Consider the following 27732-nt stretch of genomic DNA (forward strand, 5'->3'; position numbering starts at 1 on the left):
TAATGATTCCCCATTATTGAGACAAACCCAAAGGAAGATTACCTCCACAGCACTTAAAACATCCATTTGACTGTTGGGCCTTATTAAATGTTTACTGACTGCCTTAGAGAACTGATGCTGTTTGCCAGATGTCCCAAGCATGCCAGAGGTCTCACAGGGCTTTTCGGTGGTAACGGTTACAGCTCTGTTTTCAAGCAGCTGTCTTCCCTCAGGGCACTTGTAGGCCGGGCCTCACGGCAGTGATCTCTGCCGGGTCCCAGCTGTGGTGGTTACGGCCCTCCTCTGACCAGCCGCCTTCCCTCATTCCTATACCAACCTGCCTCTGCTCTACGATATTTAGCATGCACTTGACATGTTAGAGACGCAGTAAATAGTTATCGGATTTATGATAACCAAAGCTAATTGTTTTTAGCAGTTCCTTTCCATAGAGTGGAAGATTTTGCCTCTTTCCTCTCTCATCCTTGCCCAAGGCAGGAGTGAGTTACCCGCCTGGTGAGTTTGAGAGCTCTCCTGGCTATGAATGGCCTGGTACCTTCTCAGTGTCTTCTCTTCTCGCGCTGCCTGCGCACAGGGTGTCTACCTTCTCTTCTAACATCCTATAAGTGACCTGCCTTCGGTGGGGATACTTTTGCTTGTCTCCTCTGCCTGCAAAACGATAAAGTGTTAGTTTAATACAGTGGAGATACCATGAGAAGCCTGTTTGGCTGCAGCTCTCAGCCACATTCTTCAACTCATCTTTATCAATAATCAGGTTTTTATCTTGCTCTCCATTTGTCTGACTTGAGTGTCTTATTTATCTACTGGCAGAGCAAACATGGATGTTATTTATTGTTCACCTTGAATCCAGCAGTAAGGAAGTTGAAATTAAATATTCTTCCTAGCATCAGACTAAGTGCCAGTAGACAGAAAACTTAAAAGCCCAGGATTTAGAGTTAAAGATCGCGGTGAAAAGTTGTTTAGCTATTTGAATGAGCTTTTTAAAAAAACTGAGGAAGAAAAACCTTTTCTCTCTTTCTATAGTAATACCTAATATTCTGTGCTGCTTATATATCAAACAATGCTTTAAACACTTTATATATGTTCATAATCACGACTCACAGCACCCCTTTGGGGCGTATGCTGTCATCACCCCTGTTTTCTAGATAGTACTCTGAAGCACAGATAAGTAAGTGTTTTGTTCATGTTTTCACAACTGGTAAGTGGCAGAACTAAGATTGGAACTGGTTAATACACACTCTTAACCATTATGCTACACTGCCTTTCCTATTATCTACCCCAAAAAATATATAAAATGGCACTTAAGACAATTCCTCTATCCAAAAAAAGAGTGAAAGACTTAAATTACACATCATAAAAGAAGATAGAAAATAGTCAACATGAAATGGTGTTCAATATAAATTATTAAGAAAATATGAAATATATTGCTCAGTGAGGTACCACTGTGCACACACTGGGATGAGTACCACTAAAATGTCAAGTCAAAAAAATAGAAAATAAAAACAAAGGCAAAAATACTACCAACTCCTAATGCCATCAAAGATGTGGAGCAACTAGAAATCTCATATATTGCTTATGAGAGTGTAACATGACACCATTTTTTTTTTAACAATTCAATATTTTTGTTTTTATTCTGGTAACATATATACAACGTAATCTCTCATTTTAACCACTTTCAAATACAGAATTCAGTAGTGTTAATTATATTCATAGTGTTGTGGTATAATCACTTTGGAAAATGGATGGTTTGGCAGGTTTTAAAAATTAATTTATCTATGTATCTTTAAACAAGAGACAAAAAAATTTAAAATATATAAAGTTAAACATGCCCCTGCCCCCTGACCCAGCAAATACACTCTAAGGTATTTACCTGAAAGAAATAAAAACATGTGTTCACAGTAAGACTTGTCCAAGGATGTTCTTAGTTATTGATTTGTTCATAAGAGCCAAAGGCTAGAAACAACCCAAATGTCTATCAAAAGGTGAATGGATAAACAAATTTTAGTGTATTCATACTCTATTCATCAATTTAAAACTATCGATCCATACAAAAACATGGATGAGTAAAAACATGCTGAGCAAAATAAAACCATATATAAAAGAACCCATACTCTAAGACTCCATATAAATGAAATTTAAGAATAGATAAAACTACTCTATGGTGATAGAAATTAGAATAGTGGTTGCTTCTGGGTAAGGAATTTACCAGAAAAGGGCATGAGGGGATTTTTTGAGGTGATGAAAATGTTCTTTCTTGATTGTGGTGATATTTACAGTGGTGTATACATCAAAACTCATCAGGCTGTACACTTAAAATGGATACATGTCGTTGTAATACATTATACTCCAATAAAGAGATTTTTAAAATGGTGCTAGTGTCAACTCAAGGTGACCATTACTTTTTAAATTCCCCCAACTAATCAGAGATTTACCTGCTAAGGTAAGTTGGGAGAATTTACTTAACTTCTCTGAGCCTCTAGTTTCTTCATGGGTACAATGAAGAAAATACTCATATCTACCTCAGAGGGTCACTATAATGATCCTGTAAAATAATTCACAGAAGACTTTTAGCAGCAGCACCCAATGTTTTTTGGAGCATATTCTCCTTTTTTTTTTTTTTTGAGGTCCTTTCACATTTCTTTGATTCTTGAAGACTTTTAAGGATTTCACAGTCTCTTATACAAGTGAACACTATTATAAATACAACACTTTTCTTTCTTATATTAATTTACTGAGAAGTATTTATTGAGCCTCATATTGCCCAGGTCTGTACTAGATGCTTGGTATACATCAGAGAAAAACAAAATCCACTGCCCTTGTATTGACGTTCTAATGGGAAAGACAGACAATGCACAATAAATGTAAATAATAAAATGTAAATTAGAAACTCACAAGTGCTAAATAAAGGTGGAGAAGGGTAAGGGAAATTGGGAGGCCGACTAAGCATCAGCTGCTGAAATTGAAGTTTTTCATCATGAGGTCACAGGAGACCTCACTGGGAAGGTGAAATTTAGGCAAACACTTGAAGGAGATGAGGGAGAGTTAGCTCTGCAGAAAGCTGAGGGAAGTAGAACAGCTGTGGCAAAGACCCAAGAAGGAAGCAAGCTTGAGGTATTTGCAGATCATCGAGGATGCTACTGTGGTTAGAGTAGAGTGAGGAACAGGTCAACTGGGAGAATATGAGGTCAGAGAGGTAAAAGAAACTTGATTATATATGCCTGGCCATTGTGTGGTTTTGAGCTAAGAAGTGACATGATCTGACTGACTGGATTTGGAAGGATCACTGTAAATCAACTCTCTCCAGTAGTACTTTCTGCTATGATAGAAATATTCTGCATTAGCCAATGTGGTAGCAGCCACTAGCCACATGGGCTGATTGAGCCCTTGCAGCGTGGCTAGGGTAACTGAGGAAGTGAAGTTTTAATTGTATTTCTTTTTTTTTTTTTTTAAAGATTTATTTATTTATTTAATTTCCCCCCCTCCCCTGGTTGTCTGTTCTCTGAGTCTGTTTGCTGCGTCTTGTTTCTTTGTCCGCTTCTGTTGTCGTCAGCGGCACGGGAAGTGTGCGTGGCGCCATTCCTGGGCAGGCTGCACTTTCTTTTCACGCTGGGCGGCTTTCCTCATGGGCGCACTCCTTGCGCGTGGGGCTCCCCCACGCGGGGGACACCCTTGCGTGGCACGGCACTCCTTGTGCGCATCAGCACTGCGCATGGCCAGCTCCACACGGGTCAAGGAGGCCCGGGGTTTGAACCGCGGACCTCCCATATGGTAGACAGACGCCCTAACCACTGGGCCAAAGTCCGTTTCCCTGTATTTCATTTTAATTCATTTAAAATCAAATGTAAATAGTCATGTGTGGCTAGTGGCTACCATATCAGGGAATGCAGCTTTAGTTACAGTGTTGAGAATAAGCTGGTAGAGATAGGGGGTGGGGTTGGAAGCAGGCAGGCTAGTGAGGAGGGTGAGGCAGTAATCCATAGGAGAGATGGCTTGGAACCAGATGGTAGCAATGGAGGGGTGTTAATTGTTCATAGTCTGGAAGTATTTTGAATGTAGAGCCAATACAATTCCCTGTCATAGTGGAAGATTTTCTGGGAGAATGAGAGAAATGGAGTAGTCAAAGGTGACTCCAACATTTTTTACCTGGGCAACTGGAAGTTTGGAGGTGTGGTAAAGGATGATAGGGGAAGGCTTAACATAGTGCAGGTTTTGGGGTACAGATGAGGAATTCTGTTTTGGGTGTGTTAAATCTGAGATGCTTCAGAAAAGTTGATTTGCAAAAATCATGAACAATTTCATTTATCACAGTTCACTTGAAGGGACAGGCCTCCTGTGGAATACAGCTGGTGAACAAACACGGCCAGTGAATGACAGGATAAAATACTGTAGAGCTGAGGCTCCTTCCTTATGAACATTGTTTATTTCAGGAAAAAAAAATCATATCCAAAGGGACCTTGGAGTCTTTGGTTGCTTTTATCCCTTAAATTATGACTTTAAGTTCTGAGAATTATAGATAACGAAAGGTTCATTGAATATAATGGGGTGGGTGGGGGAGAGGAACAAACAGAAAAGTACAAACTCCCCTTTCTGTTTACTTTGAAAGGCAGCTTGCTCAGAGAGCTTTCATGGTCATCAAAGCATGTAGTTGCCTATAATTATGTTTGACTTCTGCACTTCACCACAGAAGAAATAACATGTTCACACAGCCTGTCTTATTTCACTCTAGAATCCCTGTGTTTTTCGCTTTGTTTTGTTTCCCTGGTCCACGTGAACTGCCCGATTCTTAGCCCTGTGGCCTGGCATTGACTTTGGAGTCTAGGCCTCTGTTTCTTTGGTCTGCCCTGGGGCCATTATGGTAGTTGCCACAAAGGCTATGGGTGAGGGTTCTGGCTTTCCCCTGGCTGTGAGAAGGAAAACAATTTAATCCTGAAAGCCTTTCTAGCCTTGGCTTTGGGCACTTCAAGGGTTACCTCTCATTCCTCCATTTTAATGTAGACGGCTCCATTTTCCACATTAATTGATTCCCTCAAACCAGAGATCTTACAAGAGATGATGGCTCTGATTCGCTTGTTGGGAGGTCACTTATGCCTTCTACCTATGTCCTATGGCAGGTCCCATTTCCCTGAGAAACTTTTCTATATTTTGTCTTATGAGCTCTTTTGACCTCTGGAAATGGTGTGTGAGTGAGTGTGTGCAACCTGGGGTTGCTGGTGGTGGTATTTCCAAGCAGGACCTCCCTGGATTTTTTTTCCTCAGCGTATTCAACATTTTCCCTTATAAATATCCTTCCATTCTCTTTTGAGGAAAGAATTCTATGGTCTAAAAGGCCAGACTCACTACTGCACATATCTCTGGTTTCTCTGTGTTTTCTTTTCTTAGTCCTGTGGAAAACTTTTTGTGAAATATCTCTAAGCATGTTCTTGCCATATTTTCTAACTGTAAAATCTATATTAATTGGAATACTTGGGGAATTGGGTGCCTGGTTAATTGAATTTTCAGGGTTGCAAGAAGTGACCGCAAAAATCATTTTTTTTTTCCTCCCAGATTATTAGTATTTTCCCTAAATGCTTGTGTTCACATTTCTACCTTAGTAAATAGAATGTGGCAAGCATAATGGGATCATTTTGATACTTAATGATTTTGACATTCTATTAGTGACATAATTCTGAACAGCCATTTCAAATGTTTGTGCCAGAAGGAATCTGGTTCAGATCCCTTACTTTATCCATGAGGAACTAAGGTCTGGAGAAGTTGAGAGCTTTCCAACATCTGTTAATGGCAAATCCAGGTCCAGAGCAGTGGGTAAGAACCTGGCCTCTGGAATCAGGCCAGCATGAGTCCTGCCTTTGACAATTGCTAGCTGTGTGACTTTGTACTTTAAAAAGGCCAGTAGCTTGCCACTCTCCTCTTCTATAAAAGGCTGTTAGTATTAGTTTCCTGCTGCTGCTGTGATAAAGGACTACCAACTTTAGAGACTTAAAACAATACAAATTTAGTATCTCAGGGTTCTAGAAGTCAGGAGCCAGCATGGGTCTCACTGGGCTAAAATCAAGGTGTCAGCGGGACTGTGTTCCTTCTGGAGGCTCTACAGGAGGATTCATTTGTTTGCCTTTTCAACTCCTAGAGGCTTCCCACAATCCTTGGTTCAGGGCTCCCTTCCTGCATCTTCAAAGCCAGCTACATCCAGCTGAGCCATTCACACATTGACATCTTTCTGGTTATCTTCTGTTTCCTTTCCCATTTAAGGACCCTATGGTTACATTGGGCCCACCTGGAAAACCCAGGCTTGTTACCCTGGGTTTTAAGGTCAGCTGATTAATAACCTTAATTCCACCTACAAATTTCATTCCCCATTGCCATGTAAACTAATATATTTATAGATTCTGAGGTTTAGGACATGGACATCTTTGTAGGGACCACAATTCTGCCTACCACAGTCAAGTGCAAGAATTAAATTATTTCATAGATCTAGTGTAAGAATTAAATTCTGTAAATGCTTGAAAATGGCAATAAAACTGAAGAAGATAGAAACAAGATAGAGATGATGTTAACAGCTGATATTTTGAAGAACATTGTGTGCCAGGCAAAGTAATCGTTTTAAATGTATGATCCTATTTTTCCTTCAGAACACCTCTAGAGAGGCCAGTACTAGTATCACTATTTTACAGAAGAGGAAGATATACCTTAAAGAATTTCTATGACATAACCATAGAGCATGTAACCTGAAATTCTAGGACAAGTGTGTGAATGCGTCTTGCTTGATTTCCAGTCTTGGCCTCTTGTGCTACACTGGTTGTTGTTATCATTACAATCCAGGTCTCCTAGTTTTTATGTCATTGTTCTCTAAAGTAACTGATGTTGCCTCCCAGTCATTACTAAGCTCACATGAATATGCAGGAAGTGTGAAGCTTCCTCCTTACACAGTTGCCGGGATCCTGCTTATTGTGCTACCACCAACTTTACCAGTTACCTCCACTTCCTGGATAATTTGTCTGATTCCATAAACCACCTCAGATTATAATATGGTAGATAAGAACATTGTTTTCATTTTTATTGTATCATCACCTTTACCAGTCCTTTCTTTCCTTGCAGGACATATGCAAATCACTTTGGTGCCACCGAGTGGGCCACAGGTGTGAGACCAAGTTTATGCCTGCAGCAGAAGGGACCGTGTGTGGCTTGAGTATGGTAAACTGCATACTTGTTAGTTTTTATTGCTAGAAACTTGATAAGACATAGAACCAAAACTATTTTTACTGTGACCTTAGAATGGAATGCCTTGGCTGCATATATATTCTGATTTTTCTTTAGAATAACCAGCAGCTTTTATAAAATTTCATGCTAATGTAAGTAAGTTAACACAGTTGTTCAAGAAGATTTTTTTTTTAGTTTCATTTTATAGTTGTTTTCCTTTTTGAGATGGCAGCTTGAATAAAAATATTCTTTGTTTCAATAAGTAAGTAGGTTTCACTATATACCATTTGCCTTTTATACTTAATGACAGTAGGTAAAAGCCTCAGGATCAGGTGTCCCCCTTTAGTGCCAAAGAAATGTGACTGTCCCTCCACAACGCAGCCTGTGCCACGCATCTTATTGGACCTGCTCTTAAGCTTCTGACATGCTTGGTAGATTCACAAAACTTATGGTTATTGAAGAGTAAGAGACATCTCCATGGATACTGTACCAGAAAATCTTTTACTACTGCACATCTTCAACCTGAAGACTCCACATGAAGAACCATGTTTTCATTGAAGAGCTTCCATGTATTAGTTTCTATTGTCTTTCCTCTTTCCTAGTACAGTCTAGAGGGAAAGGTGCACTTGGGAAAGCTGTAAATGATCTAGATTTGGGGATTTCGTGTTAAAGACTGGGATATAGACACATGAATGATGATAGAGGAAGAGAGGTTACAGATTTGCTAATCTCTGTCATTGGCTCTTTCAAGGCAGCTCAAGCCCACAAGAAGACTTGGTCATTCTAAATTAACTCACCTCCACACTAATTTATTGAATACTAGATATCGGGAACTTGAGACTCTGGAGATAGAGATAAAGAAATCTCAGTCCTATCCCTTTATGAGTTCACCGTCCAGTGGGGAGATGTGTGCAGAGGCCAGTAACTCTTTTTCCACATACCTTATTTAAAGCACTTAGTTGCAGTTGAAGTCCAGATGAATAGGAAATGAATCTTGCTCAGGATTTGGCATGCACCGAAGAAGAGCTACAATGAATTGTGCACTAAGAGGGACCTTGGAGTTTGAACTGAAGTTCTCCAGGTGGATGAGAGAAAGGGAAGACTTCTTGGAGAAAGACAAACCAAAGAGACAAAGCCACAGGAACATGAAAATGAATGAGTGTTCAGCAGGCCTTTTTGGATATTTATTAAGGTGCTTAATTAATGCTTCTTAAAATATTTATAATTTAAACTTTTTTATTTTAAAGAAAATCAACATTTTAAAAATTGTAGAATTATAGGCAATTTTAATCAGCTATAAAATTTTATTCAGATATAGTTGATATTTTGATGAAGTCCTAGAAAATTCCAATAAGGATACTCACTGAAATGTTGAGTATTTTCATTGTGACCATACAAAACAATGAATAAAATGAATAATTGAAAATATAAATGCTGCTCAAGCCATTTTTATTTTTAGAGGACCAAAGATTATAGCTTAAAACTTGGAGACTAAAGGGTATTCAGTTTCTTCTTATTAAAAGGCAAGAGTATGAAACATAAGAGGGAAAGTAGAAAAAAATGTATAAGAAATGAGAGCAGTGAAAAATGACGTAGGCCTACGGTTTGTTACATAAATACACCAGGGATCTAAGTTCTATAGGGACTACAGTGCTCCTGGATTTAGACCTTAGTTAATAATACATGAGACATTTCAGACCAGGAATGAGAAATCAGATGTCTAGCTCCCCATTCCTCTTTGACCCCTCTTTTTTTTTTTTTAAGGAGGTACCGGGAATTGAACTCAGGACCTTATATATGAGAAGAAAATACGCAGTCACTGAGCTGCATCCACTGCCCAATGAGAGTTAGTTTTTCCATTTTGTTTGTTTGTTTTTAGGAGGTACCAGGGATCAAACATGGGACTTTTTACCTGGGAAGCAGACACTCAACCAATTGAGCTACATCTGCTTCCCATCCCTACGTATTTTAAAGAACCAGGGCTATACGTATATATTGGAGAAAAGTCCCCAGCTAGAAGGCTGCCCTCAATAGAGAATATCCTGATAAGTTCCATCCATTACCCCAGTCTTATAGTTACAGCATTTGTGTCTATGTTCCTCGGAGTCTTTCTTCACTAGGGCATGCAATAGGGTATTTATATTAGACAGTTAGCTCTAATAGAGTTTAGCCAGGGCCAAGCTTTATCTATGTTTTATCCCTAGTGTCTGGCACAGAGTAGCAACTGCTCAAAGTTTTGGTTGTTTATTTTGTTTGTTTTTAACTAGAACTCAACTGAATCCTTTCCCCTGCCCTCTCCAGGCCTTGAACCTTCGGGGATATTTGTACCATGAATCCTCAGTAAATGTGTGAGTATGAAAGCCTCATACATTTATCTGGAGTCAGGTATTTGCCTAAGCCATGGCCATGGAATCATTTTAAGTTAGAAGCAGCACCAGAAATACATATGTTTGAATGAATAGATAAAATTTTACATCAGTTATTAGTTTTATATTCTACATTTTATATGTAAAGTTCTGTGTATACATGTGTGAGTATATTTCTATATATTCCTGATTTCTACACTGACTCAAAAAAGCAAAAGAGCAACAGTCTAGCCCAATATCATGGTGGATATTGAAATAAAGTCAAATAACTCGAATGATTCAGATGGTGAGAAACTGATTTCTAAAAAAGAAATGATATTGGAGTTGAAATACATTGGTAACTGGCCTCTGAGGTGATGTGACCTGTGTCCCCTTTTTTTAGGAGCTTTGGCTCAGGTTTAAAGCCAGTCTCAGCTACTTGTGTAAATACTTCTATAGCTGTGTGGCACTGAGCAAGCTGCTTCATATTTCTTTGCTAAGTTTCTCTCAAACCTGAGAAAGGGGATAGTAAGTTTTTAAAGCCTAAACTTTTGAGGAAGGCGGTATGCTATACTGCTGCTTGCAAAGCTGGGGCGTATTATAGAGCCAACTGAATAGAGAACCTGGAGCTGCTGCTGCTGTTTTGTTTCGGGTATTGAGCTCAGAGATTCCAGGTAGGAAAGATGTGTGGCTTTGGTAGACAAAAATCCTCAAACAACTGATCACTTTCCCCCAAAACGTTCTCAACAATTGCTACGTGATATCGTGCCAAGTCCAAAATAGCAATTAATCCAGGGAAAAGAAAAATTAAAAACAAGAATTAATCGGTACATGGCAAGAACTTGAAGAAAGGAAGCAATATCTTAACCTAGACAAAGTGCACTAGCAACCAAGCCACACAATCAACAGCCACGAAGCCAAATGTATCATGGGGGAAAAGTGAAGATTTGAAAGTCAAACAGCCTCTCCGCAGTTCTGTAACCGAACCCCTGCTCCTCAGCAAAACCTGGCGGGGCCCAAACCCCAGCCCTTTGGCTCTAATTGCAGAGGCTTTTAGGAAAGTGTGCAGTTACGCTAAGTCATGCAGAACTTGCTCATAATAAAAGCACCGCTGAAAAACCCCACTACCAGAGGCTAATACAACCCCCACGGAGCGAGATGACCAACGAAGCATGGAATGTATTACAAAGGAGAACTAAAATGGGAAGGCTAGGGCAGGAAACGCTCCTGCCCCAGTTGGAGCAGATCATTCACCAATGAAAGACCCAGAGCTAATTTATCAAAGACATTCTGAGCCCCTTAAGGTTCTGAAGGGAGGACCCTTTTGCACAAAGCAAAAGGACAAAGGGTGTTATCTGAAGAGCAGAATTTGTGCAGACAAAGTTAGTTTCATAAAAAAATGTCCCATAGAGATGGTTTGGAATAAACAAAAATATAACGTGTGCATGGTTGAATCTGTTTTTGAGATGAGTTAATACTCAAAATGATAAATTCTGTGTTAAGATCTTAAAAACTGTTTCTCCAGTAAGTGAGCCCAGTTGTTCAGGGGAGGCTCTGTTGTAATCTTATCTGTTGACTACCTGGCCTGTCCCGGGGCATCTTACCTGAATGTTTCACCTGGAGAGATCACAAAGCATATAATCCTGAGCCTGCTAGTGGTAGTCACCTCTTCTTTAGATGCCAAGCTTTCAAAACGCACGAGGTAAATGCCAGGGAACCAGGTGTTCATGAAGTGCAGGAAGGGAAGGAATTCTCTCCAGTTGCCATGCCCTTTCCTATTTGCCAGCAGGCTTGTTTTTCCCATGACCAGACAGGTTTTACATCTCCTTGTGCTTTCCCAGTGGTCTCTGACAGGAACCATGTCGCACACTCTTTTCACAGTGGTGTCGGCGAGGCCAGTGTGTAAAGTTCGGGGAACACGGGCCCCGGCCCATCCATGGCCAGTGGTCCACCTGGTCCAAGTGGTCAGAATGTTCCAGGACCTGTGGCGGAGGAGTCAAGTACCAGGAGAGACATTGCAACAACCCCAAGTAAGGCTCCAGGGGGAAGTCAGTGTCCATACAACCATTAGTCTGCAACTATTTTTAAGGGTGGTTTCCTCCTGCTTCTTTATGGTAATCAACAGTTTTGTTGTTTGCCTATAAAGGCTAAAGGCACTGGAAGGAGGGGATGGGGGCAAAAAGCAAAACTACTGCAACAGAGTTATGCTGAGTGTGAATATGATGTTCAAGGACTGCTAAGTTGGAGCTTCTGTGTTCATCTGAACTGCGGCTACACGATCACGCCATCAGATGCCTGCGCTATTGGCTGGTGAACCGTGTGTGTCTCTCAAACTGGCGAACTGGAGAAAGTATGCTGATTTTTGCAATGCGGGAATGTACATCAACACGTGTTGACAGATCTCCCTGACTTTTCAGGAGAAACCAGAACTCCAAAAAAAATGTAGTGTGTGGAATTTCCAAATTTTTAAAATATTGACAATGATTTCAATTTTTTAAAAAATACTGGGAGAAATAATCAAAACATTTAAAGACTGAAATTGGCCCATGAACTCCAGTCTATATATACCCTGTGAATGTGGGAAGAGTTTTATGTTACTTTTATCCACTTTCATGTGAAACCTTGGTAAGTTGTTCATTTTCCTATCAATAAGGTGAAGTACAAGAGTCCAGAGTTAGAAAAATAGGAGTCCACACCCCACTTCTGCCAGTTATAACCATGTGGCCTTGGAAAAGCCAACTGAGTTCTGAGTTTGGATTTAATGTATAAAATGGAGATGATAGTACTTATCCTGGAAGCTTTGGGGAGGATTAGAAATTCTATTTATTGAACACCTGACACACTGGGCATTCAACAAAGTATTCCAAGGTCCATGTGGATTGTGTCTTCCTCAGCCCTAGTGCACCAGAACCCGGAAACAGAGGGTCAGCTTTCATAAGAAATGGCCAGAGGTCTCAGTGATGAAACTGGACTTGGGAGAGTTGTGGAGGGCAATAGAATGAAAAGAATGTGATAGGATCTTGGGAAAGAGTGAATTAAATTTTCTAACAAGATTTGAGTGGTTAGCATAGCAGGGAGGTTCACAGCCTGAGCTTGCGCCCTGGCTGGGCCCCTTCCTTAGCTGTGTGGCCAAGGGCAATTCACTCTCCCCACCTCAGGTGCTCATTTGTAGAAGGGACAACGTAGTACTTGCATCCCTGAAGTTAAAATTTGTAAAGTGCTCACAAAAGGTGATAAATTGCGGATTAAAAGAAATAGTGAAATAGAACAAAAGAAATGTTTAAAGGAGAAAAATGGTGCTTTGACTGAGTCAGCAGTCTGAATTGGAGAAAAGGGCTTATTTGTTCCAAAATACCAGTGAGGTTTTGAGATCATTTGACCATGGTTTGCTAGGGGACATCTCAGTCTCATCTAGGGGTTCATAACCTGGGCACTATTGACATTTCAGGCCCCATAGTCTTCGTTGTAGGGGGCTGCCCTGTGCAAGCAGGATGTTTAACAGCATGCCTGGCCTCTGCCCATTAGGAGGCCACTGGTACCTCCCTCCCCAATTGTGACAACTAAAAGTGTCTCATATGTCCCTGGGGACAGATTCACCTCTGGTTTGAGAATCACTGGTCTAATCAGACCCAGTAATTGGGTACAATGTAAGGGTGCTTGCCATGCATTTATAACTTTTACCAGATTATTAAAACTACCCTCTTGATGCTTTGAGAGTAGCCTGTGTCTCAGAGAGAATTGTTCAAATCATTATATTACTTACATTTTTGCAGCATATTTCATGGATCTGGTTTTCATACATCACAGCATTTTACAATGTAGATATTTTCCCAAGAAAGAAATAGATTACCTAATTTGATAGCTCTGCTGGTAAAGTACATGAATGACACCCCTGAGATTTAAATTAAAACCTCTCTCATATCTGTGGGGTTGAGAACTCTTGTTGTAATAAGGCTTTTTGCATGGAAATATCACATTGTAATTTTAGGGATGCTTAATTAAAGAATTAATCACTAAAAGAATTAATCCACTTGGTGCAGTTTCATCATTTTAAACAAGATTAAGGCTAATCAGAACAGTGTTTACTTTAACTATGCATGAAGTCACAAATAAAACAAGTCGGTGATTGGCTGTCCCAAGACAGTTGAATTAATTGCTCTCTGTTCTTATTGTACTTTGTTGTAGTAAAGTTGTTTTTTCCCCTATTTCAAGTCACTGATTTTTTTCTTGCTTCAGTTTAAACTTTTGGTTGTGTTCACGTCACTCTGCATAACCATTTTCATTTTCTCATGTGAGAATCAGCGTGAGCTTTCTATTTCACATACAGTAATGATGGTTTTTCCAGAACATATTTTATTAGTATTTCATAAAAATATGAATTATTCTTGGCTGATTCATGGGTTTATCAAACTTTTGAGCTTCAAAGCAGTGTAAAAGTTATCTGGTTCTGGAATCACCAAAATCAGGCACTTGCAGCCCTTCTTTTCCCACGTCCAGACATTTTTAACTGATCCAGGCACTATTTTCTACTGAGGCCTACAATGCTTCAGGAACCTTCTCAAAACATTTCTTCAGCATTTGCTTCCAGTCAGGCTGGAACTGGCACATGAGTTGAAACCTGTTGTCCAATCTGATTATTTTACAGAGGGTAATGGGAGGCAGAGGGGCCCAGACAGAGCAGCCATAATTGCCCAGGACACCACCCTGAAAATGGCAGGCTAAGACTGAAATGTCAGTCTTAGGCTTTTACTGTTTTTGCTGATTCCTTGACTACTCAGTTATTATACTCTCAGAGGGCCTAACGAAATTCCTATAAACTGCGTTCAAGAAACTTAATAGTCATGTGTTAAAGCATTCTAGAACTTTCCAAAAACAGTGAGTCTAGTTGAGAAAGAAAAATGTACCACTTTCTCTAATGCACTTTAACAGGTGGAGCCAGGAATAAAGTCATGGTTCCAGAATAATGATTGAATCAAACCTGTGGTTCATTTTTCAACCAGTAATTTCCAGGCTCAGCTGCTTATCAAGAATCACCAAGGGTGCTATAAAAATACTGATTTCTGCATCTGCCCTGTCATATTTTCTTATCGAGAAAGTCATGGAGGCCTAGGAAGCGAGCCAGCGAGCTAGCTCAGCTACCCAAGCGATGCTGCTGGTCACCCAACCAACCAACGATATAACCGTTTGTAAGCAAAACAATGACTATACTTTATAGCAGTGTAATGTAAAGGCAAAAACCTGGGCCTAGAAATTTGTTTCCTGACTGATTATAATTTTGTTTCCAATCATAAAGAATTTATTACACCAAGGGATGCTACTGTAGAATTTTTCACTTAATTTATCTTAACACTCATGTTTAAAGCTGCAGAAAAGTATGTCTGTATTTAAGGACTTGGTGAAAAAGTCCAAATTCTTGCCCTTTGTTACTTTGATCACTCTGACCTTATTCCATAATGAAACATGAAATACCTTAGGATGTAAAAGCTATATAGCATAGTGCCCAATATGGTGTGGGCATTTAACAAGTAAGTATAATAGGATTTTTAAATAGCTACCATTTATTCGTGCTAACTCTGTCCTAGACGCTGTCCTAAATTCTTGACAAGATTATTATCTCAGTTCAACCATCCCAACTGTTGCCATTTTACAGAGGAAGAGGTTAAATAAAATTGCCTAATCAAGCCAAACCCTTGGCCAAACCCTAACCATTGTGAATTACTGCCTCTCTTCCGCTCCTTTCCCTCCTGCCTCACTCCCTTATATGCAGGCAGAGAAGAGAGCATAAAGAATCCTGGACAGACAAAGATCTGAGTTTTTCTCTGCTCTCTTTCTTGCTGTGTGACCTTCATTCAGCAAGTTTTGTGAGCTCTCTCAGCTGTTTTTCCCTTCATCTCTCAAACTAGGGGACAGCTATATGAGCCTTGAGGGCTTTTCCATGTTGCAGCCTCTATGAATTGAAAAGTAACACATGTGGTCCTCTTTCACTTTATTGGGGAGAACTAGTCCAAATGAGGGCTATTTATAAAATCTCAGACAGAAAGTCTTAAACTGAGAAATTAGTTGTAAATGTACCTTCTAACGAGGACCAGGGTAATACTGAGGATATTGTATGGTACTTTAAGGATTTCTAAATGCTTCAGGGATTTGATCTGGCACAAGGCTGCTGCATGGTCATGTAGTTGCTCCAGAATATTTTGAAAAGCATAAAATCTCCTCCTGGCAGTGTCCTACTTCCCGTTTCTGTTGAATCCATTTTAACATTCAGTTATAGGGGGATTTGATAAAATATGCTGAAGCAAATCTGAGAGTGTTTTATAGCATACTCGTGCTTCCTAAAAGAGACAAGGAATTTTAATCACATAAATTTCTTAACCTGGAACCTCCTTTCAATCTACATGTTGGCATCAAAATTTACCGTAGTTGGGTAAAAAAAGGCATGAAAAGAAACAAATGCTTTGTGCAATGGAGTAAGCTGGTAGGTTGTTAGTGGTAGTTTCTAGATTGGTTTCTGCTTTTTTTAAAATTTGGCTTTCTGGTTTTGGCACATTGGAGTCTGTCTACCAAGACCTTAATGAGGTTGCTTCATGAGATTCCTTGCTCTGGAAATCCATTTCCCATTGTGCTTGGCAGGAATGGTCTAGGCCACCTGCAAAAGTTTAAAAAAACAAACAAACATGAAGATGAAAATAAGGGAATGGTTTTACCTCTAAGTTTAGAATCTATTGAATAAAACACAAGTCAGATGTTAATCATAGCATCAGTTCAATGCCTGTCAAAGCTGGTATGGAGAACAGGAATTGGACATCTGGACAGAGGGGCTCCCTGCTACTTCTCCCCTGTGACCTGGCTTCTTCATAACAGCATGCAATGGTATAGTATAGGAAAATGATGAGAGTGTTGGGAAACGGGAGAAAAGTTGGAGAGGCAGCTTGGGTCAGCTTTTGAGGCACTTCTGCTGCCATCATATAGAGCGTGTGTGTTTGTGGGTCAAGCACACACACACAAAGACATTACTAAGGGCATTTAGGTGAGTTTACAGATTTCTCTAACAAACTGAGGGAATACGATGAGTGTCAAGAATAGCCCTCCAGGAAACAGCCTTTAAGGAAAGTGTCTAACCGTTTGATCAGGGATGGCAAGTAAGGTTGATCTAACATACCAATTCCAATGAACGAGCAGGGATAGTGACTGCCTAGAGCTCTGCGGAGGAGGATTTCAAGGCCATGTTGGACTTCTGAAAAAATTAAAAATTAGTTAGGTCTGCCATGGAGATAGGAAGTGGCAAGTTGTTTGTTACATGTTCTCACTCCTGTAAGAGACTGTCTACACTGCATAAACTGTAATAGACTGGAATGTCTACACTGCATAAACTGTAATACCCTGCATAAACTGTGGCACTGCCCCTCCCCCACCTTATATTAATGTCTGTACCTAATAGTGAACACTTTGCTAAACATTAAAATTCTTTAATTTTGTTTTTAGGCCTCAGTATGGTGGCAAGTTCTGCCCAGGTGCTAGCCGTGTTTATCAGCTGTGTAACATCAAGCCTTGTAGTGAAAATAGCTTGGATTTTCGAGCCCAGCAGTGTGCAGAATATAACAGCAAGCCTTTCCGTGGGTGGTTCTACCAGTGGAAACCCTATACAAAAGTGGAAGGTAACTCATTCTCTGACACTCAAATAAATATGTCTCTTTGTGGATAGCAATGTGAATGAGCAGCACAGAAGAAATGGCTGCATCTATATAAAGGTTCACCATTTACCTTTCATTCCCCAGACCGCCCTGGCCTGGTTTCTCTTTCAGTCCCATAGGTTTTGTTTCTTTTTCTACATCTTTTTTCACAGGACACATCCCATTTACTCCCACAACTTTAAGCCAAAGTGTCCATGTGTTTGAAATGGACTTGTGTTTCTAAATTTACCTTTGACATTTCAGCAATTTAGTCTCCCAGGGATGTTAAGTGAATTTGGTATGAATTGTCCAGACCAAAACTCATGAAACCATATATGCCCCATAGCAACACCATACTCAGAAATGACATGTCAGATAATTACAGATGTGGGAAGGCCTGTATGCAAACACACACACACACAAGAACCCCCCCCCAATATATATATTTTAAAGCTAAGTTTATATTTTACATTATAATTAATTTAGTTTTTATTGTAAATATCAGAACATTTCTTATAGTTACAACATGAAACATTAATGTACTTAGTAATAAATGGAGAAATAGCTATCACTGTTCTAGTTTAGCTCCCTTTATAAAAATTTTAACCCATCATTTCTATTCACTTAATTTACCAAAACTCATCCATGCTCTCTTGAAAAGGGATAAATGTAGAGCTCCAACTGCACAAGTATAGGTTGGAAGTAGATTTGATTTGAAAGCAATTCATGTATAGTAAATCTGTAGGCTGTTTTTGTGTAACAGCTCAAAATGAACCAATATCACCAAGTGGCAAAAAGGAAGCTAGCATAATTAGAAATGTCACTATTGCAATTAGAGCCTCCAAATCAAAGGAAATGGTAATACAATTTTCCTTGTTACTGGCCAGACTTTTTATGGAGCATTGCTTCTGGTTGGGGCCATGACTGCATGTCCAGAAGCATGGAAAGAGACAGGAACCAATGAGGTTCCAAGAGATGTTTACTATAGAAAAGAAATTGGTTGCCTTCAACAATTTGAGGAGATACCAAATAGGAGGGGTTTAGATGTATTTGATATAGTGTCAGAGAACAGAATTAATTCAAGGGCAAAGAACTTCCTAACCATATAATCTCCTTGGAGAGACCTTCTTTGCCTATATAAAGGATTCTTCCTTTATGTCATTCTCTGAACCTCTATCCTGTTTTATTTTTCATAGCTCTTATCACTGCATGAATGAATACTATGGGGTCATTTTTTCTTTCTCCATGTAAGATTATAGATATCACAGGATGAAGCCTTTGTCTGCCTCAGCACATCTGCATCACCAGCATCTTAATACCTCACTTGGTTCATATTTATTTAGTGCCTATGAGTTATAAATAAATAAAATTAATTAAAATAAAATAAACTGTCTACACTGGAAGGGCGTTCTCTTTGTGAGTAGTAAGCTCTTCATTCTACCAGGTATTGAATAACTGTCTGGGAACGATACTATACAGCAAGTTCCTGTGGATAGTTAAATGGAATAGTTGCAGCTACTTCCACTGCCGATATATGAAGGCCTATTTTCTTGTTGCTGTAGACTCCTGTAATCCCATATTTCTTACCTATGATCCTTTCTCTAAAACTCTGTCGTCCTGCCTCTCACTTCCCCTCCTGTTCTTTGCTTTGTTTTCCTTGATACTCCTTGACCTTTCCCATGTCACAGCTTTCATTCAAGCACAGTATTAACGGGGGCTGTTCAGTTGTCATCCTTCAAATAGGTTCTGTGGCGACACAGAAGCAGAGTGTTGAGCAAAAGCATTCTGTAACTGGTAAAATACTTTTTGGTTGCAAAGGTAGTTTTTTTACACTAATTCTATTTGTTTTCACTGAGTAGGGAGAATGCAATTGCATATGTTCACACAACAGATGTTTACTGAGCACTTATTGGATGTGAGATACTGTTAGATACAGAGGAGAGCACATTGAGTAAAACACAGTCCCCAGCCTTAGAAGCTCTCATCTTAGTGAAGAGACACTGAAAAACTGAGGCCTTCTAGTCCCTCTCTATTCTCCTTTTGATACTTCGAATCAAGAGCCTGACCATGATTTGAAAATCTTATGATATTCTTGCAGTTTATCAAGGAACACGGGAAGACTTTATTCATGAAGGTAGACAGTCTTTGTCCTACAAAAATCATCTTTTTTTCTTTTCTTCTGTATTTCTAATGGATGAATTCATAAATTTGCCCAGGAATCTGTGCAAGGAAAACTCACTAATCTCATATGCAAGAAATTGGAGGCATTACATAAAGCTTCTATTAAACAAATCCTAGGTGAGAGAAAAACTGTTAAGCCATCCATTCATTTGCATATTTAGGCCATAATAATTTAACTTCTTTTCCTCTTTTATTGAGTTTTATGAAGTATAACTATTTGCAAACTGTTTATGCATTTGTTGTAAAACTGTTGTCAGGGATATTGTTCAGTGTTGCCTGTGTAAGTCTCATGTGAGAAACGTCATCTGGAATTCCTGGCTAAGAAAAAGTTTTTCTATTTGAGGAATTGGCTCATAACTCCTTTCTGATAACAAGAGTTGTATAAATAGAATAATCTCTCTTTTTTTTTTTTTTTTTTCTTTTGCCTGCTATACCAGAAACTTCTTTGGGGACTTAATGGTCAATAAAAGTTATTTTTTTATTCTTCATGTTAACCTTATTTGCTTCCTTTTTTATTTTAGGATATGTTTTTCCTCTGTATATTTTATAAATATTATTGACTATGTCTTTTTTATGAAGTGTTAAAACTTTTCCTCTTAACAGACTGAATAAATATCTAAAGTAATTCATGTCCTAAATCAGGGTCATCAAATTGTGGCCCACTGGCCAAATCTGGCCTGTATTTTTCCTTTAATAAAGTTTTATTGGAACACAGTCACGTCCCTTTATATACATATTTTCAGTGTCTGACCATAGGGTCTGCAAAGCCTAAAATTTTATTATCAAGTAGACTAGCTACACCACTTACCAATCATATATGTATGGTAGCTATTACTAAGGATTGGAAAAATAAAATTCTTATGTATTAATATTAGACCAGTTTTATATGGGTTGCTTAATTAGCTTCGTATTTTTAAAAGCCATACATATATGCAAATATATATGTATATTTATAAAAAACTGTGCATAGCATTTCCCAAGATCATGATAGCTTTCTAAGTATTATATATTGAATCCATCCCTTTGTTGGTTATGTCATTTTCCATATACTTTCCCCTTGACCATGTCCTGTCTTGATCTCTTTGCTTCTAGAGGAAGATCGATGTAAACTCTATTGCAAAGCCGAGAACTTTGAATTTTTTTTTGCAATGTCTGGCAAGGTGAAAGATGGAACTCCATGCTCCCCAAACAAAAATGACGTTTGTATCGATGGGATTTGTGAAGTAAGAGATCATTCCTACTTTTGGGTGTATGATTGTGTTTGTATTTCCTCATATCAGACATATGCCATGAGAAATGTTGGAAGAGATTCTGTGTCTAGAGAAAAGCAGATGGCTTAGGAAAAAAAGAGCAAATCTTTTCCCTTGGATATGAACACCATCTCCAAATCCCTACCTAGTTTGTGTGTAAATTCCATCCAAGGTTTTAGTTTCTCTTTTCACTTAATTTCTATATATAGAATGCAGATGATAAGATATCCTGGTTTAGGAAGTAGTTGTAAAAGTTAAATTAGAATTTAAATATAGTAAACTTTTTTTAAGTTTATTAAGTATAATTGCTGTATGATTTGAACCTCACAAATATGTTTTGAAGAGGCACTAGTATTTATTCCTGATTGTTTTTCTCTTTTTTTTGGGTACTCACTTCCTCTTTTACTAATATTTTAGTTTGTTTGTGGGTTCTTAATCCTTTAAGGATATGTGTGTGTGTGTGGTTTAGCATTCTTTAAGTTTCTACTGGTAGAACTGGCCTGAATATGCTCATCTGCCATTAGTAGAAACAGTGACTTTTTACCCCAGTTTTGCAGATGAAGAATCCAAGCCTTATAAGTTACATAACTTCCCAAGTCATGCATTTAGTAATGGCAAAGGAAGAATTTTAAACCCCAGTCAAACTTAACCATAAAACTAATATGCCATAAATGTAGGAAACCATGTACCTGTTAGTTATTCTTGGCCACTGGCTTCTCAGATCTTTGATATTTCTCCTTTTTTTTTAAACATCATAGCCAGTGGGATGTGATCATGAACTTGGCTCTAAAGCAGTTTTGGATGCATGTGGTATTTGCAAAGGTGATAATACAACTTGCAAGTTTTATAAAGGCCTGTATCTCAACCAGCATAAAGCAAATGGTAAGATGTGCTGCTATTTCATTGCTGTCACTGGTAGAACACCTTCATTGCTACTGAACAAGTTTAAATCACGATAAATATGGTTGAGCCTTTTACTAGCCCGTCTGACATGACACACTTGATGGTGACTTTTGTCACTTGTGTAAGAGTAAGGGTGGGTAGGTTGTTTTCTGGGGTGAGTCAGGGTGTCTGTCAATACCTTAACATCTCAGAAATGTGTTAAAAATGCTTTCCTACTCTAGAGTTTTAATCTGCTGGCCAGGGTATCATATGCCCCACATTTGTCAGATAAAGAAACTATGAAACTTAGATGATCCATACTCACAACATTGAACTACTAGTTGAGACAATTATTTAAACATCTTGAGTAAAATTGAACTTTTTTGAGCTGAGTTTTCTCTGTTATCACTGTATCACTGTTGGGGATACGTGGCTCTGAGTTTCTCTAGTAGATAATAAAAAACAAAAAAATATTTCTCAAACTTTGTGGCCTCTAGGAAAAAGAGTATAACTCCTGTGCATGATATCCAAGCTCTGTAAGACCTTGGAAAAGCTGCATACATTTTCTCCCACTTGAGAAATGAACTAATGGATCATTTTCACTTCGTAGAGTTGGAATTGTCAGTTTATGATTAAAAAACTCCCACTCTATAGAAATGGACACTGTCTCTGGGCATGCCTAGTCACCTTTTTCCAGTACGCGATGTGGAAAAGAGGAATATTCTATTCTTTCTATTTAGAATATTACCCAGTGGTCACCATCCCAGCTGGGGCCCGAAGCATTGAAGTCCAGGAGCTACAGATATCTTCCAACTATCTCGCAGTTCGCAGCCTCAGTCAAAAGTATTACCTCACGGGGGGCTGGAGCATCGACTGGCCTGGGGAGTTCCCCTTTGCCGGGACCACGTTTGAGTACCAGCGCTCCTTTCACCGCCCGGGACGCCTGTATGCACCAGGGCCCACAAATGAGACGTTGGTCTTTGAAGTAAGCCCCTACTGTTTATTCAGTTCTCAATGCCTTTGGTAAATTTATAGTGATGACTCCACTTTAGGCTAGCTTAAAGAACTCCAAACCTTCTAGTTCAAGTTTGTTTCCTGACAGACTAAATCTTAGGGCACAAAGGGGAGAAAATGGACTGCAACTCCATTTTTGGTAAAGGACAGGAACCCAATGGGCCTCCATGAAAGCACATTGATTTTCACATTGAGATGTCAGACTTTCACTGTTAGCTTAAGTATCATGAACAGCAAGGGCTGTAAAATAGAATGAATCTTTAGATTCATTCTGTTTTGTCTATGTCAGCCATTTGGACAGTCCATTGTGGTTATTCATTGTGGAGGCCCAAACTGGCCTACAAGGCGGAGTGATGTATTAGAAAGAACATTTGCATAAGCATCAGGAGAGTTTTAGTCATGCCAGACCACCTTCTCCAGGTTGAAGGTTCCTTAGCGGTAAGAAAATTTTAAATGCTATAGGCAATAATAACAATAATGAAAACAGCTAATTTGGAAATGACTCTGCAAGGCAATTATAGTATGTACATTTTATTTAGTTCCTGCAATGCTTCTAAGTTTGGTTTTCCCATTTGTTTAAAATGCAGCTGATCATTTGCTCTCAAGGTCAGGTGATTTGCCTCCAGGCATGTGGAAATGGTACTGGCTACTCTTTACTGAGCACTTAAATGACCAGACACTCATGTCTGTCATTTCGAACTTCAATTTCTTACCTACACAATTGGCATAGAATACCTACCTCATGGACTTCCCAGGAGAATAAGCAATCACGCATGATGAGAGGTTAAAAGACTCGTTTAATTCGCACAGATAAGAAAAAGCAGAGCTGATTGAGAGTCCAAATCTGTCCCATGCAGGAGCTTGATATCTACACCTAGTCTGCTCATACTGCCCTTCTATTTACAAATAAATGAAACATAAGGTTTGTGCAGTGATCATCATCATCATATATTAAGGCTATCCTATCAAAGTCCTTCCTGTGTTTGGGCATTGGACTAATCAGTTTCATGCATTAGTTTATTGAATGCCCACAACAACCTAATGAAGTAGATGTTGTTATTGAATTCTCATTTTACAGGTGAGAAAACTGAGCCTCCAAGAGATCAGTTTACATGTCTAAAGCTATCTAGTGAGTGAGTGACAGGACTGAGGTTTAAATCAAACTCTTTGTGAATCACTTGTTCACCACATTACCTTGTGCCACCAATGCTGGAAAGATTCAGACACTCATCAGAGTTAACGTTTTCTCCCAATGTAAAGCAGCTACACCCGTCCTTGAAGTTACATAAGCATACAAGTGGTAAGGAATAGATACTATGTCCTTCTGGGAAATAGGAACCGTCCATATTTGAATTCATAAAATGGTGAGAACACATCTATTTATCTTTCACAACCCACACCCAAATCTATGGCAACTAGTGAGTTGGTCTGAAAATTGAATACCAAGAAGAGTGCTATCAGAAGCTTGTCGGATGATTTTTATTTAAATTTCTTTATTTCCCTCTTTCTGTCTTATGAATCTTAATTAGTTGGTTTTAAACAACTTACATTTGCTGTGTACCTGGGATGGAGGAGTTAAAGAAGAGTGCCTGCTCCTATGGAGCTTAGAGCTTGCCCTGGCCCTATTGCCACAAGGTATTTTGGTCAGATATGTAATTAATAAAGCAACTTTCAGAGATAGATATTTTCTCTGTCTGAAGCGCTCAGTTTTTATTATCCTTGGTCTGAAGCATGTGGGGCAGAAAAATCGTTGGAATAAATACCCTATTATGATGACAATGGTGATCCTTCACAGCTCATGACCATTCAATGGAGAAGACAGTAGAAATTAATTACTTCTAACTCGTGTGTATGAGAGTTTAGATTCCATGTGCGACAAATTAGTTGGGGTGAATTTAGATGATGTCTTGGAGTTTTCCTAATGAATTCTGGGATTTGCTGGAACTTTGGAAAGCAAAAATATTCAAGCAGGAACTAGTCATTGAGTTCCTTCTGTATATCATGCCCTGAGCTCCCATGTGTTCCACACTGAGGAAAAATGGAGAATATGGTGGTGGATGAACAGAGAAAGAAAATCCCTTGCTATCATGAAACAGTGTCAGGAGGGAGCATTACACAATTACATATCTAAATGATCACACAGATATAAGTTGTGGTAAGTTCTTTGGAAGAAAATAAGTGTAAGAAAAGAAAACAGCTCTTCCACAGGAGGCCCACATGCCACCGTTGTTGCCACCACCATGTCTCTCGTGATCCCTGAGAAGTTCCACTGCATTTTGCAAGTACTCAATACCAACATCTATGGGTGGCAGAAAATAGCCTTTGCCATCACGGCCATTAAGGGCATGGGGCAAAGGTATGCTTGTGTGGTGTTGAGGAAAGCAGATATAAACCTCACCAAGAGGGCAGGAGAGCTCACTGAGGATGAGGGGGAACATGTGATCACCATTATGCAGAATCCACGCTAGTACAGGATCCCTGACTGGTTCCTGAACAGACTGAAGGATGTCAAGGATGGAAAATCCAGCCAGGTCCTGGGCCAGTGGTCTGGACAATAAGCTCCATGAAGACCTGGAGCAACTGAAGAAGATTCAGGCGCACTGAGGGCTGCGCCACTTCTGGGGCCTTCGTGTCCGAGGCCGACCCCTGGCTGCCATGGTTGCACCGTGGGTATGACCAAGAAGAAATAAGTCTTGTCTGTTAATAAAATAATTTATACAAAAAGAAAAAGAAAAGAAAACAGAAGAAGGCTGTTTACATTGGGGTTCTGATGAAGGCTTCTCTGGGAATTGCCAGTCAATGTGAAACTTGAAAGATCTGAGAGCCAATCTGGTAAAGAGTAAAAGAAATTCAGGGAGAAGAAAGCAGTGATATAAAACCCCACTTGGAGAATTAGCTCAATGCTTTAGAAGAACTTAGGAAAAAAAGTCCAGTCTAGCTGTTGCAAGTGAGGAAAGAGGGTAGTAAGATGTGAGATGGGTACAGGAGGCGGGACAGGTCACGGAGGATATTATAAATCATGGTTAAGAAGTTCGCATTTCCTTCTTAGGGTAACAACGGAATTTTACGAAAGGGAGTGATTTTGTCTAGTTTGCGTTTTGAAAGTTCATTCCGGCTGCTGTGCAGATAAGTGATTTGAGGTTCAAGAATTGAGTTGGGTAAAGAGGAAAATGGCTATTCTAGAATTCCAGGTAAGAAGTGGTAGAAGCCAGAACTGAGATGGTGGCTGTGAGGAAGAGGGAAGTGGATATATGTGTAATATCCTGTGGATTGAGAAGAGAACAGAAAGTAGTTAGAAAAATTATTAGATGTGTCTTAGAGATGAATTCTGTGGGAGAAGAATACATTGAGAAAAGAGTCCCAGCATTCTGCCTTATCGTTCAGTGGAAGGTCTTGCCACTGTAACTGACCTGTGGATGACTGGACACAGGTGTCAGGGTGGGTAGAAGATTCCAATTTAGTTGTTATTTGGGAGAAGCCTCCTAGACATTCAAGAGTAGGAATCAAGTATGCAGCTGTGTATGCATTTACAATGCATCAGAAAAGCCTTGAAATAAAGATATAAATCAGTTGTTAAAAATATCTAAAGCAGTGTATCATTTGTTAGCTGAGGCTAGAGCTGAGACCCCAGTTTTCTTTGATAAGCTGCCTCTGGGTCATAGCTAAATAAATGCCATGTCAAGAACATGCCTTGTGAAGAAGCCGTTGGACCTTGGATGATACCACCAATCAAGAGGAACAAAAAGCTGGCACAGGGAGGCTTGCTTATGTCTGGAAATGTGATCCTCACAGGTGTCCTGGGATTGTGTATGTAGAGGCACATCTCTCATCACCCTGACATTTTATCATGTAATTTTGCTCTGCACCTGCACACTCACAGACATGAGAATGAAATGTCCTTGTCCCTGGCAACAGAGGTGCCATCAAAACTGTTCTCACTACTGCTATTCCAACTGTATAAGTTTCCTTCCAGATTTTAAGGTAATTAAGATGTGTCTGAATTCCGTACTAAAAAATTATGCAAATTCGGTTAAGTGTATGATTTGCAAATGTTTCTTTGATGAAATTTAAATTCCTTTCTGGAGGCAATCAGAGAAACCTGCCAAGTGTTACTTTCACAGTTTCAAGACCACACAATCTGTTCTTCCATCTTCAAGACCACAGCATTTCCTGTGATGTTGAAGCACAATTTATAAATGATAGAAAGAGACTTTTTAGGCCAACAACCTAGGGTGGTAAAAAATGAAGGATCAACCTCCAATTAATAGTTATTGAATAACATTAGCCTTAAACATTTACTAATGGAGATGAATAAGGGACAGATAAAAATAAACACATGTAACTTTGGTTTCTAAATCAGTTGCTTTCCACATAGTGTGATTAAGAGTATAGATGCTTTACTAGTTCTGTTACTTGGGCAAGTTTCTTAATCACTCTGTAACTTAATGTGATATGCATATCTGTAAAATGGGCAACTAATTAACTTTGAGGGCTATTGTAAGGATAATTTAATTGTCACCATCATAATAATTTTACCTTTGAGAATATCACATATATTTCTGAAAAAAAAAAAATCTAAATTTCTGACCACAGCTAACAGGTGACCTTGGGTCAAATTCAACTCCCAGAACTGCTTGATATTAAAGTAAAATGAATCAGTGCTTTAATATCAAGTGATTTCTTTTAAAACTATGATTCTCTTTTCTCTTAAGAAAAAGGAACTGCTGGCCCTGGTAGGTATTTGAGTTTGCAACCTTGGTCCTAGACCTTGCTCATGAGTTAACTTCTATTATCTTCCTGGGTTGCATCTCTGTCCAGGTGATGTGACACCCTTTAAAGATCTCACAACACATCTTCAGAGAGAGGCTGTATGCCTTGGTTTGCCATCGCTGCTATGACATACACCACACAGTGGGTTGGCTTTAACAAGAATTAGATGTTCCTAGTTCAAAGTGCAAAATCAGAATGTCGCCACAGTCATGCATCCTCCCAGAATTAAGGATGTTCTGGTGAAGGCAGTCCTCTGTTACATGGCAATGTCCTTGGTCTTCCCTTGTAGCTTTCTCTGACTTTTGGCTTCCACGTTTTATGGCTTCTTCTGGTTTCTGGTTTCTACTGACTGACTGCATCTGAATTTCCTTTCTTTACAAGACCTCCAGGAATATGGATTAAGACCTGCCCTGGTTCTGTTTGTCCACA

General features: G+C 39.3%; 1 protein-coding gene across 2 annotated transcripts in view; it reads left to right on the forward strand.

The window, feature by feature from the left end:
• The window catches only part of ADAMTS18 (ADAM metallopeptidase with thrombospondin type 1 motif 18), a 159524-nt gene that overhangs the window by 89232 nt on the left and 42560 nt on the right, over positions 1-27732 (forward strand). For both annotated transcript variants that reach the window (XM_058279675.2, XM_058279676.2), the window contains exons 9-14: positions 7090-7185; positions 11418-11566; positions 17019-17191; positions 20480-20610; positions 21396-21519; positions 22260-22504. In XM_058279675.2, coding sequence (XP_058135658.1) covers positions 7090-7185; positions 11418-11566; positions 17019-17191; positions 20480-20610; positions 21396-21519; positions 22260-22504 — 918 coding nt within the window. The remainder of the gene's footprint in view (positions 1-7089; positions 7186-11417; positions 11567-17018; positions 17192-20479; positions 20611-21395; positions 21520-22259; positions 22505-27732) is intronic.

This window comes from Dasypus novemcinctus, chromosome 18, assembly GCF_030445035.2.
Source record: "Dasypus novemcinctus isolate mDasNov1 chromosome 18, mDasNov1.1.hap2, whole genome shotgun sequence".
In the NCBI taxonomy this organism is placed as follows: domain Eukaryota; kingdom Metazoa; phylum Chordata; class Mammalia; order Cingulata; family Dasypodidae; genus Dasypus; species Dasypus novemcinctus.